The 13,008-nt window shown below is 37.0% G+C and overlaps 1 protein-coding gene across 8 annotated transcripts in view; it reads left to right on the top strand.

The window, feature by feature from the left end:
- The window catches only part of kcnc3b (potassium voltage-gated channel, Shaw-related subfamily, member 3b), a 73,471-nt gene extending 60,731 nt beyond the window's left edge, over positions 1 to 12,740 (top strand). For 5 of the 8 annotated variants that reach the window (XM_058764934.1, XM_058764935.1, XM_058764933.1 and 2 more), the window contains one exon: positions 3,331 to 12,740. In XM_058764934.1, the coding sequence (XP_058620917.1) occupies positions 3,331 to 3,485 (155 nt within the window). In that variant the 3' untranslated portion in view covers positions 3,486 to 12,740. The remainder of the gene's footprint in view (positions 1 to 3,330) is intronic. The other 3 variants (XM_058764939.1, XM_058764938.1, XM_058764940.1) reach the window with 1 other exon arrangement.
- The last annotated feature ends 268 nt before the right edge of the window (positions 12,741 to 13,008 follow it).

Below are 13,008 nucleotides of genomic sequence, written 5' to 3'. Positions count from 1 at the left end.
TTCTGGCCATGAAAGGGGCCGTCCACAACTTCGTCAGCTCCTAATGCACCTCCGGGAAGAAAGGCAGAACGCGGTTGTGAGCCGCGACCTGCTCCGATAAACCAATCATCCAACTGTGAGGGCTCAGGACTGGACGGTCTGTTAACCTCCAGCCCGATACTCACGGCTGCCCAGGCAAGCATGGCCATCAACTCCGGGTCCAGTTCGGCCGTGGCGACAACACCGGAGGGGGGCAGCCCCGCCGAACCTTCATCCTCGGAGGACAAGAGCCCATCCCCCGATGCTGCGATCGACATCTGATCTTCGGGCGGCGCACCGAATGAAATGCTGGCCGCTCCGCAGGACGAACCAGCGAAATCACTCGGGAACCGGATGGGACGATCGCTGCGTGAGGAGTAAGAGGTCCGTGGGGACATGCCCAGCAGAGAAGCTTTTACTGTCACCCTCAGATCTGCCAGAACGCCAGCTGGCGGTCCCCTGCTCGAGCCAGAGAGGCCGCGACAGGTGGCAGCAGAGGGTGCCAATCTTTTCAGAAAAGAAAGGCGAGATCGCAGTGACGTCATGCTCATACGCCCACAACAGGTGCATGAGTCATCCACGAACGCATCCTCAGCGTGCTGGATGCCCAGACACTGAAGACAACGATCGTGTCTGTCATCCGCAGACAGCTAAAATCGGCTCCGAAGCAAAAATCTGATGAGTGAATGCACCTGTCGCCTGTTTATACCCGTATGCACGGGGAGTGGCTCAGGTATGCAAAATCCACTAGCCAATATTCATTGGCGTTTTCTCTTAAAGTCAGAGGTGATTGGGGCTCCCAAGTGAATCCCCCTATGTTGTCGCATCATAACTCGTAGTGACCGACAGATAGGGAACTGTGGTTCTGTACATGTTTGAACGCAACTACTCACAGAATATAGAATTCATAACTAGAAGTGTTTGCATTCATGCAACACAAGCAGGTGTGCAAATTATTCGTAAAACCATTTCTTGTATAATTTGTGAAACCACTCTTATTAAATTGTGGTATTGAATCATTCATAAACACCATTCTTGCTACATTGTTGCTTCAAATCGATTGCAAAAAATTACTTATGCAAATTGTCAGATTGACATTAATTGAATTATCCATAAAACCATTCTTATTAAAATGTTGCATTGAATCATTTGTAAATCTCTTATGCAGTGACTAATTCATAAAAAACATGTAATTTGTTGCATTGAATTGTACATAATGTAACATTTTACAAAAGAATGGCTTTACAAACTAGTTACACAGAAATTAATTTTGTATCATCGACTTTATAGTATTTTGTGTGCACATTGGTTGTGATTGTGTGCACATTTATGTGGCAATAGAGAAGAAATAGAGAAGCCATAAGTGTGTGTGTGGTGCATATTATATCAGACCTGACTCAGCAAATTTCTGTCTGAATGCGTCTGTGTGTGTGTTCAAGCTGTTGTCCTACTTTCCGAGGGAAAGTTTCCTTGTCTTTTTTTTTTTCCCTTGTCTTTCCTTGTTTACAGAGTTTTTTTTTTTTTCTGTGGTCAATGTGCGGCAAACTTTTCCCACATTCACCTCTTCCTCTCCCAAATAAACGCACATATAGGGAGAAACAGGGAGAGAGACAGATAAACGGGTCTGATATGTGGGTTGAAGGTCGCTGCTAGTCACTTCACTTGAATAATTGGTCACATAAGCCTGCCTACTAAACTCACTAAAGCTCAATATATCATACATATTTCTGAATTTCTTTTTCACTGATATGCACTAAACATTTTTTATGTTACAAATGACATTTATATCAGAATTACTGTAATTCTGAGTTTCATGTAGATATATTACCTTTTTTGCATATTTTATTGTAGTTGACAACTTTTAGGTCAGGTTTTATATAAATAAAACTTACCATTAGTTGCTTAATATTTTGCATAAGAATATAGATGTTAATTCAAGTAATGTTTAGATATTTTCCTATCAGCAGCAAACCCATAACCCGTAACTGGCATGTTAAATTCTGTGTTGCCGTCTCGTAATTATGGTAATTCTGACACTACGTGAATGCAGCAGAAGTGCTATAAACCCGTTTTTGTCATGATTATGTCTTACAAATGCAGGCTTTATGACCTCCCAGTCAAGTGAAGTTTAATAGGATGTTCAGGAGGTTGTTAGAGAAACCAGCCAGCAGTCCACGAGAGCATACCTGTTCACTTACTCAACTGCAGTGTATTAATCAGCATCTTAGGGTGAAATTTGATAGAACAGAAATGATTGGATGAGAATTACTCCAGTAATTACTGCAACATTCAGTCTTTTCCAAAACCTAGTGAGTCACCTAGACAGACTTTCTTTTGTCTTCTTTTGTATATGATTTTTAGACATTGAGCTTTGGAATGGCACTATATAATTAAATAAATATTTGTTTTATTATCTATTTGTTTGGTTGTTTGGTTGGTTGGTTGGTTGATTGGTTCTTTAACACCAAAATGTATCTTTGTAAAATATATTTTTGGCTTTTAGCATTGGAACAGCATTATATAAATACAATATTTATTTTTATTTATTTATTTATTGCCTGTTTAATACCACCATTGTTAACTATATTTTGTGACCTTGTACTTTTTTGTGCTTATTAATGTGTCAAGTCATGAGCTTAGCAGTTCGCTAGATTTTGGTACAATCCTTTTATAATGTTTTTTATGCTCATAAATCTGTTGAAATGCTTCACAAAGGCTGCCGTGGTTTCCTCGACAATCTCCTACAGTCTGGCCGAGAAAGACTTCTGTCTTATTTGTTGTCTAGTCTTACTCTACACTGCCCTGCTTAACTACCACTGGTTAACTGAAACACTTCATCGCAAATCCCGACTTTACCACTTTCAAAATATAAAACAATCCAGCTGGTGTTTTCTTCAACCAGTGGGAATGTGTGAACGTTTATGTGTGGAGTATTTGTTTCTGGAAAACTCTGTTTTTATGTTGTGATTTTTTTTTTTTTTTTTTAGAAAACCAATGTATGACGAATTTCATAACTCTCATTTTCCTGTTTTGTCCTGTCTTGTCCTGTGTGTGTCTTCTGTCCGTCTGTCTTTTACATGTCTCTTCACCTTTAATTTCACATTTGTGTCACTTTATTCTTAATTTTACGTTTTTCACGTTTCCATTCGTTCTGTTCCTTTACCCATAAATCATTTTCCGTCTGCCACATCAATATATTAACCGAACATGTGACGTGCAACCCATTGTCCATGCTGTTTAATCTAAAAACATACATCTTAAAATTAATTTAACCTGTCACTAACGATTAAACTTGGTAAAACGATCTGCCAGCCACGGGTTACGAGAAATCTCGCAGCCTGAACAACATATCAGGAATGGCGGGGTCTTCCCTGCGTTTGACCCCCATCACCAGCACACCCTTTGACCCTTACGAGGCCCCGGGACCCCTCCGTCGCTGCCGCTCACCCATTCCCTCCATTTTGTAGCAGAAAAAGAGGAAAGAGTGACAGAACGACTCAGGAAAGGAGGAGAGAAGGGCAGGACAGCCTCACACTCACATTCATAGCAATAACAATGACTGACCGCGTCAGTAGATACAGAGCTGTTTGTCAATGACCACGGGTCATGTTAGTTACGAACTGGACTTGGGAGGTTAACCAGGTCAACAACTGCACGTATGTTTAAGAACCGAAGGAAGTGCTTTGTTTTTCCGCCATGCTTTCTGGGTCAGACAAGATATTAAACATATGATTTTGACGCTCAAGGCAGATAAATTAATGCATTTTCATTTCAAATACACTCATTTTGTGTTCCTTTTCCCTCAAACTCTGAATTAAGATGAATATTACTGTGAATACATGCAATTCTGGGCTGTAGAAAACGGCAGAATTTTTAATGCAAGAATGATGAACATATGCAATCATTACTCTGCACATAGGGGTTAAAAATTAAATGTATCACACATACGTGTATGCTTTGTTTGTATTTGTCTTTGAACTGAAATAATTTAGTTTAATTGCAAAACTATTGAATCAAAATTGAATGGGGGAATCTGGCAAATTGATTTTTTGAGCTTTGATAATACAGTCTCTCCATGAAACTTTATTTTAATTTGCACATGGTCACCATCATTGTTTGTTTGTTTAATCATATGCATACTGTGTTTTGCCCATTATAACATGTTGCCAAATTTCGCCCACCTCTGAGCAAAGACTTGCAATCCAAAAACTGTACATGAGGAGCAAAAAAAAGAATTATTTTCCTTTGTTTGCCATTGTACACTGTGCTTGTGATGTGTTAGTGTTAGATTTTAAGATGATGCTCCAAAAAAAAACTCTAAAAACGCTCATTCACCCATAAATATATATGCAAAATGTGCAATATTCCATCCTAATTCATAATGCTGCAAACGTACGCACATGTGGTGTTATAAATGTATGTGCAAAAGAATTAATCTTGATGAAAAGGTTAAAAGAATGGAAGATGACGAAGAGGATGTGATGATTTTAAGAGCATTTCTTGTTTGTCTTGTCAATGTTAGTGTCCTGCTGTTGTTTTTTAATTATATTTTGAATGTTTTTCAAAGACGAATTGTTTTTGTTTTCAAAAACATTACACAACAGTTTCATTTGTATATGATATATACGTAAGTGTTACTGTGTTTCTTTTTGGATAAATAGAAATAGACAAAAAAATATACAGTATATATGTGTATTCAGGTCGATGTGACCGAGTGCTTCCAGAATCATTAACAAAAGAGGTGATACTAAGTAATTAAGCCATTTCTGAGAAAATACTTCCCTGAAATAGCAAAAAAAAAAAAAAAAAAGAAAATAACATTGCAATAATTGCAAAGTTGTAGTATATAGGGAACTGTATGTTATCTAGTTCTTAATCATTAAATGTGATTTAGTTTCCCAATGGAGAACAACCCACTGCTGAGACAGTAAATATATCAGTAAGGAGCCATTTTGTTTTAAACATGGCTCCTCGATCATGCAAACCTGGATCCTATAATGTACCCGGCATTGTGCAAGATTCAATTCTCCAAAGTGATTGCATTTTCCAATTCAGGATTGGTACAGTTTCTATAATAACCAAAGTCTGGCAATTTAGAATGAGCCATTTAAGAAAAAGTCATTTTCTGACAAAGTCAAAGGATATGAAAAAAGTATCTAAAGTTAATCAAATATACACTACCATTCAAACATGTTTTTTTTTTTTTGAAGAAGAAGAAATAATACTTTTATTCAGCAAGGATGCATGAATTGCTCAAATGTGACAGTAACCAAGAGTAACCAAAGTTTTCTATTTTAAATAATTGCTGTTCTTTTGAACTTTCTATTCATCAAAGGATCCTAAACAATTTTTTATCACTTTAATAATTATATGTTTTCAACATTGCTAATAATAAGAAATATTTCTTGAGCTTCAAAACAGCGTAAAATGATTTCTGACGGATCACGTGACTCTGAAGACCGGAGTAATGATGCTGAAAATTCAGCTTTGCATCACAGAAATAAAATCCATTTTAAAATATATTCAAATAGAAAACAGTTATTTTAAATTGCAAAAATATTTCCTATTTTTACTGTATTTTTGATCAAATAAATGCAGCCTTGCTGAGCATAGGAGACCTCAAAAACATTTTAAAAAATCTTACTGACTCCCAACTTTTGAATGGTAGTATATATCAGTAGTACAGTAAATCTTTCATTTTAAAGTTTGAATATTAAAAAAAAAAAAAAAAAAAATTAGGTGCCGGGAACAGCGAGAAACAGCATTATATCAATGCAAAATCTGCAGTGGGTGTACATGCATCTGTGGTGGGATTGAATCCTGCACGACACCGGCGCCAATCCTTGTTAAAATGATTGTATTTTAACAAACATGTAGCGGGACGCCAGGCCTCCTCATACACTGTGAAACCAGAGACTTTCTTCCTCTAAAACTGATTAGTCTCCATTAGTTATGGATCTCTAGTGATTAGATTCATTCTCTAGATAAAATAATAATAATAATGTCTTTCCTCCATTTGTGAGTTGATGTTAAAATTAATATTGTGCTGTTCTTGTAGTATGCAGATGTTTAAAATGTTAAAAAAGGACTTTTAAGAACTGTTTTTTTTTCTTGTGTATACTATGTAGCTGTGCCCTATACAACACTGTCAGGTCACTGAAACACATCGAACATGTTTATATTAAAAAAGCAAGAGCCCTCTATGAGGATAATTTAGGCTACAGTGTTGTTGTAGAGACTCCTACACCGCTAGCTAGATTTAACTAGCTTCACCTGTTAATGCAAAGCTTCTAGGCCGACATGATCTGTACAAATGTGTAGCTACGCGAGCGAATGCCCATTAAACTCACCTCTGCCTTTCTCTTTATGTATGTTGTTTTTTTCTTTAAAGACTCTGTGTTATGTTGACATTTAATGTATGTAAATGAGTGTTTGTTTATGGTGCGTGTGTGCATTTTGAATTTGTGTTTGCACATTAACTGAAAACTGTCATTGAAATGCAATCATTCGCCCAGATTACATTCGAATGTGTAAAAACAACACAAAGGGGAATTTTGAGTTGTTGCTTCTTGTTGCTTCTTACCTGAACTAAAATGTACAAAATCATAGATATTGTTAGTGGCTCAGGCATAATCTCAATGTTCAGCTGTTTCATTTTCTCATATATTGACACCACCTGATAATAAATGACTGCGCTTACATTATTATAGTTGAATGAATTATCTGTTAACTGAATTCTTACAGTACATGCTTAACTTTTACCAGCCATCCACAGGTAAACCTTCCCCAGCTTTCTACTGTTCTCAGTTTTAATCAATAAGTTTCCTTTATCAGTGATAATGTAGTAGCTTATTATATTTTAAATTGATCTAAAATGTATCTGGGGTGGACTATTCCATTCCTGCTATATCTAGAAAGTTATTTGGCCACATATAGTGTTAATACGCAAGTGTGATCTCCAGTGGCTTCGGATTTCAGGTTAAACACTGTGTTATCATTAATTGTAATTAGCACCTGTGTGTTTTCTCTGGGACTGGACTTTTTCACCCCTGAGAAGATACATTGCACAGCCGGTGTTCAGTGCATGCAACTTCATCTTGAGCTCTGTGTGTGTAGAAGAGTTTTAACTGTGTTTGTCTCCAATTATTTTATTTTTTTTCTTTCGGTTTTTCAGTAGCTTTGTATTTGTGTGATTTTCTACATCTTAAAGGAATAGTTCACCCAAAAATGAAAATTTGCTGACAGTTTACTCACCCTCAGGCCATCCAGGATGTAGATGCATTTGTTTCTTCATCAGAACAGATTTGGTGAAATGTAGCATTGCATCACTTGCTCACCAATGAATCCTCTGCAGTGAATGGGTGCCGTCAGAATGAGAGTCCAAACAGCTGATAAAAACATCACAATAATCCACAAGTAAAAAAGTCCATCTCTTGTTCTCTCACACCAAAATCCACCCACATATTTGTTTAGGACTGATTTGGACTGTTTTGTCTTGTTAACATTGCTTGATCTGTGCATATTTCTCACCTGATGCAGATGAGACAAATTTGTCACTGGACAAAGCTAAATTATGGATAGAAGACTCGTATTTAAGATTTTATCAACAGTTTGAAGGTAAAAACACTGAAGCATTTTGCTTCACAATATGTTAATTGGACTGGAGTGGTGTGGATTACTTGTGGATTATTGTGATGTTTTTATCAACTGTTTGGACTCTCATTCTGACGGCACCCATTCACTGCAGAGGATCCATTGGTGAACAAGTGCTAAATGATGAATAAACAAACTCTTCTACATCTTGTATGGCATGAGGGTCGGTACATTTTCAGCAAATTTTTGGGAGAACTATTCTTTTACATTTTTCTGTGATTTTTCTTTTAAACGCTTTGCATAATTAATGTTCATTTCTAATAAAATCATTATATCTCTGTTTTTGTCCACAGTGTTAAGTTTCTAGCATTTGGAAATTCTATTAAGGAGACACGGTTAGTCGCTGAATCCTGAAAATTTTGCCGATGGGGCCGTACCATCCACGCGGGACATGTGAGGAATGTCGGAGTGGCAAGAGGGTGTGACTGGAAACAAAAAACAAATGGGAAAAAAAAGAAAAACAAGGAAACTGGAATTTTCCGAGGCCGGATCTTCACACGGTAACCAAAGCAACCTCACCGAAATTCCGGATCACTCCTCTTTCTACAGACTGACTGACTTTATAGCAACAAAACCGAACATTGCACTGACACCTGAAAGAGAAAAAAGACTCTTGAAGGAACGAACGGAAAACATTCCAATGTTTTAAGATCAAAACACCAGGCGTTTTGACTGCCACACTCACCTGGGCCCTGAGTTTCTGTATATTAATCTATATGTAAGAATGAAGGACCAAGTTAGAATAATTATGTAGCATTTCTGCTAAGACCCTGTAGCATTTCTTGGCTGGGAGAACTCTCCGACAGACTTTTTACAGACTGGTATTTCATTGACCGTTTGCACAGAATGACTAAAAATGGCTTAGTCATGCACAATTTTTCTTGTTTTCTTCCCCCACTCAGCATATTAGCAGCAAAATGTGTTGTTTGTGCATTGCCGTGTGGTAGTTCCCACTCCCCGTCCAAGTCTTAGAGTAGCTTTTCTTTGTGAATGAATCTGGAGCACTGAAAAGTGAAACACAGCACTCTGCTTTGGTAACAGACGTACGTTGCTATTCCCAAACAGTCTTCCAGTTTTTTTCCCGAGCGTTCGGGGGAGGCAACATCGAAAACAGTCCTGACAGACCAAAGCCCAACTGTGACCAAATAATGTACGAAAGCTAAAATGGCACAAATAACTTAAGACGTTCCCTGTCAGATCTGAACTTTTCGTCCCTTTAAATACGAACGGATTGGCTGTTCTGCCAGGGGTGCTGTTTATAATTCCCAAAAAAACCTTAAAATGAGGGAAGTCTCTCTCGTTCCTGATTATAGAGATTTATTTTGTCATTTATTTAGTAGAGCTGATGCTGCCATTGATTATATACAAGCACATGCCAGTGCTTGGACCAATAACAAGTGGAAGTTTGTTTTTTCTTCGTGGAAAGAGGGTATAAAGGTCAGGGAAATGCAGAGACATTCTTAAAATCTCCCTTTCTAAAAATCGTCTATACGTCTAAAACTGCCTTTTCAGAGTGTCCCTCCGTCTCTGTCTTGTATTCTCTCCTATTGGCTTGACAGCGCCGTTCCTTCTTAACTAATCAGAGGGAGCGTGGGAGGTCACGCCAAACGAATCAAGAAGAATAAATGTACAAAAAAAGAACAAATTTATATTTTGATAAGTAGTTGCAAAAATATGTCCATGGTTCACGAGGAACACGACGCAACCGGCGTCCGAACGCGACTGTAAAAATGCAACGACGACCACCCTACGAACAGCCGCCGACTTATACAAAAAAAAGGCCGAAAGAAAATATATTAACGCTCTCTTTTGGAGAGAGGGCACAAAAACAGAAGAGATTGTTTCCTCGTAGACTGAACTGTGAGAAAATGGATGTCAAAATATATGAGAAAAAAAAAAACAAATGAAAAAAAAAAATACTCGGAGAGAAAAAAACATGAAAAAATGCATTTTTGTAACTTTGTTTACCAGCATGAGAACTTTGCATGACTGTATTTTCTGCTAGCCCTTAGTTGAAGTGGGGAGGGCTAAAATAATAATTAAAAAAAAGATATTAATAATAAAGATGTTAATAAAAATAAATAAATAAAAAACATGATATGCAATGGATATTTAAGAAAAATGATATATTTAAAAGAGCTATATTTTGTTTTGAAATAGGAAAGAAATGTGAATAAATTCTGACTGCAGTTACACAATGAACTGTTTTATTAGTTTAAGATTTAAAAAAAAAAAATCTCAATGCCACCAAAAGTGATTCTGCTACATACTGCCCCATGTTACATTCTCGTTCGGTTTCATTTATTCCATCGAAACGCCACCTGGACTGTATATTTTGGTTGCGAATCTCTCTCTGTATGCCGTAGGAGTCGTCTATCTCGTCTCTTATTGAAGTGTTCGGCTAATGTTTGTCTGCGTACAACATTAGTTCCCTCTGTAGCCATGATAACAACTGTGCTGATGCTAGAATCCTCTGTAAGCGGGATATGGCGTCTTTTCCCACATGCATCGGGGCTGATAGCGTTTCATTCTCACTTTGAGTTCACCTGCTCTCATTGGCAATAATATGAATGATAATCTAGAGATCTGCTTGATGGAGATTGTAGCAAGGCAAAGTGGAGACTCGTACCAGTCTCAGCGTCTTCCTTACGAACAGATGCAGCATGGAAAACTGTGTTTTTGTAGAGGCATCGTGTCTCTAATCTCAGGTGAAAAATGTGAATGCTCAGTTCCGCAACGGACCTCTGCCTGCCCGTGCAGCTATTTCTCATTTTCATCTCGTCTGATTGTTTTCAAGAACATTTTGCTGTCATTTGTTGATGTATTTCCTGTTAAAACAGGAAGTTAGAACACAGGCATCAAACCTTGCCAATAGTCTTTAGCCTTTAGCTTAGCAAAATCACAGCTAATAGCTAATTCAATGGGCGAAAGCAATGAAAACACTTGAATATGAAAATTTGTCATTCTGTAACATTGGCTACAGAACTAGAAATCTTAAAATCTTGAAATCTTTTTGTTTATCATACAACTAGTTTTGGGTCTCAAGACACAAGCTAAATCTTTAACATTTAGCTTTAGGTGAATAAAACATCTCAGTTGAGTTAAATTTGTTTATCTGTCATTCTCTGATATGGGCTACATAATTAAAATTGCTAACTCTAATCATGCTAATTTGGTGTCCGAAAATGTGCAGTTTTGCAATTTGTTTAGCAGTTGTTTTTGTATCTCAGGACACCAGGCTGAAGCTAAAGCTTTCGCAATTAGCATATGAGTTAAATGTTATTCTAATGCTACAGAATTAAAATAGCTAACTCTGGTCATGTTAATTTGGTGTCTTGAAATGTTTCGTTTTACACAACATGTTTATCATATCATCGTTTTCGGTTTTCAGGACACCAGGCTCAAGCTAAACTTTTAGCATTTAGCTTTACGTTAATATGAAAATCAAAGTTAAATGTTTATCAGTTGCCATATTTGGCTACAGAATTAAAATTGCTAAACATGATCGGTGTCCTAAATGTTCAGTTTTACACAACATGTTTATCATAAAAGTTAATTTTGCTTCTCAGGACAACAGTTTGAAGCTAACCTTTAGCATTTAGCTTTAAGCAAATGCAAAACATCATAGTTAGTTAAATGTGTTAACTGTTATCTGTTCAGTTTTACACGTTTCATAAAAGTTGTTTTTAGTTCTCAAGACACCAGGCTAAAGCTAAACCCTTAGCTTATAAGCCAATGAAAAACATTTGAGGTTTTTTTTTTTTTTTTTCAGATGGGCCTCACCGAAAGGAAACTTTGGCCTCACTCTAGTAGCATCTTTAGCATGGTAGCACTGCAGCTAATCTATTAGCATTTAACACAAGGGCATTTGCAAACTTGTTCACATCATTGAAGAATGTGCAAAAATTAGTGAGAGTCCTATGCAAGACCTATTAGCTATAAGCTACATGACATATATTTTTAGTAATTGAATCAGTCAACTTAAGCCAACGAGTCAAGGTTATATTTTCATTGCAGATGTGTGTGATTTTCTTTCAGTGACAGGGCAGATAGAAGATAAAATATGGCCAGTTGCCCTTGAAAAGGTGCTTGACTGTCTTGTCGCTGATATTGTAGATGAAAAGCTTCTGCTAATTAGCAAGTCGACAGAAATGATGGAAAGGACAGAACGAAGTAAATATGAGAGACGGTGACGGTTCGAGCAGGCAGCGGTCCGGTGTCTGGTGTGGGGGGCGGTTTGTGATATTTCGGGTGTGCTGATATCATCGGCTTCTGATATATAGTGGAAGTGAACATGCGACCTTTAGGAGAAAGACAATATGACACAGCTTATATTTTCGAAACCTTACCAAGCGAAAACGAGATGTCTCGACCGGTGCTGGGTCACTGGGTCCGTTCCCAGCCCAGAATGAAACCTTAGAGCCCAAATAGGTCTTTGTTTTTTCGAAGTTGTGCATATTTATAGTTTTATAAATGCTTTTGTTTATAATTATCAATTTATTGAATAGTTTATATTTTATACAGAGTTTTTTTGTTCTGAGTTCATCACTTTGTTCCATTTCGAAGATTGTTCATATTTTTTATGACCACTTTCTTGTTGTTCGCTATGAATATAAAAAAGAGCCTGTGTTTGGTTTTATTTTAGAAGGCATTAAGACCACTCTGGTCCAGGGGTCACAAATAAATCATTTAAAGCATGCTTCTAGCAGGAACACGACGACTCATATCCACACAGGCAAATGCCAGTCTGATTTAGTTTTATTCTTAAACATGTTGGTTTTGTTTTCAGGACAAGTTGAGCTTGTCTCTCCATCTTTCGTGCACATTGAAGCGCACTGCCCTCTTAAGATGATTTGGAATGGTAGATCTGTCTGCATCTAATTCTTCTTGTTCGATTTACTGTGCCTGCTCTTGTATCCAGTGTCAGTTCGATCACCCGTTTCTTGTGTATTAAGTTTGATTTGATGTACTTGAATTACAGATATGCAATCACCACCTCTCTGACCACTGCCAATCATCCCAATCGATCAACATGATCAGTAATCAATATGATTAAAGTGTTTAACAACCTTGATGTGTTTTTCTTCATATGAGACCTAATGCACATTGACACTTGCATCCATACTGGAAGATATTTTCCGTTTTTGTTTTTGTAACAATATGAAACATGTTGGGTCAGTAAGAAAAAAGTTTTCAGTCAGTAAAGTTATCTTTATATTTATTTATTTTTTATTCAGAAAGGAAAGATTAGATTGATCAAAAGTGACAATAAATATATTTATAATATGATATTTCTATCTCAAATAAATGCTGATATTGTGCTCATTTTATTCATCA

The sequence above is a fragment of the Onychostoma macrolepis genome, chromosome 24, assembly GCF_012432095.1.
Source record: "Onychostoma macrolepis isolate SWU-2019 chromosome 24, ASM1243209v1, whole genome shotgun sequence".
NCBI classification, from domain to species: Eukaryota; Metazoa; Chordata; class Actinopteri; order Cypriniformes; family Cyprinidae; genus Onychostoma; species Onychostoma macrolepis.
This window is presented reverse-complemented; position numbering and strand designations above follow the sequence as displayed.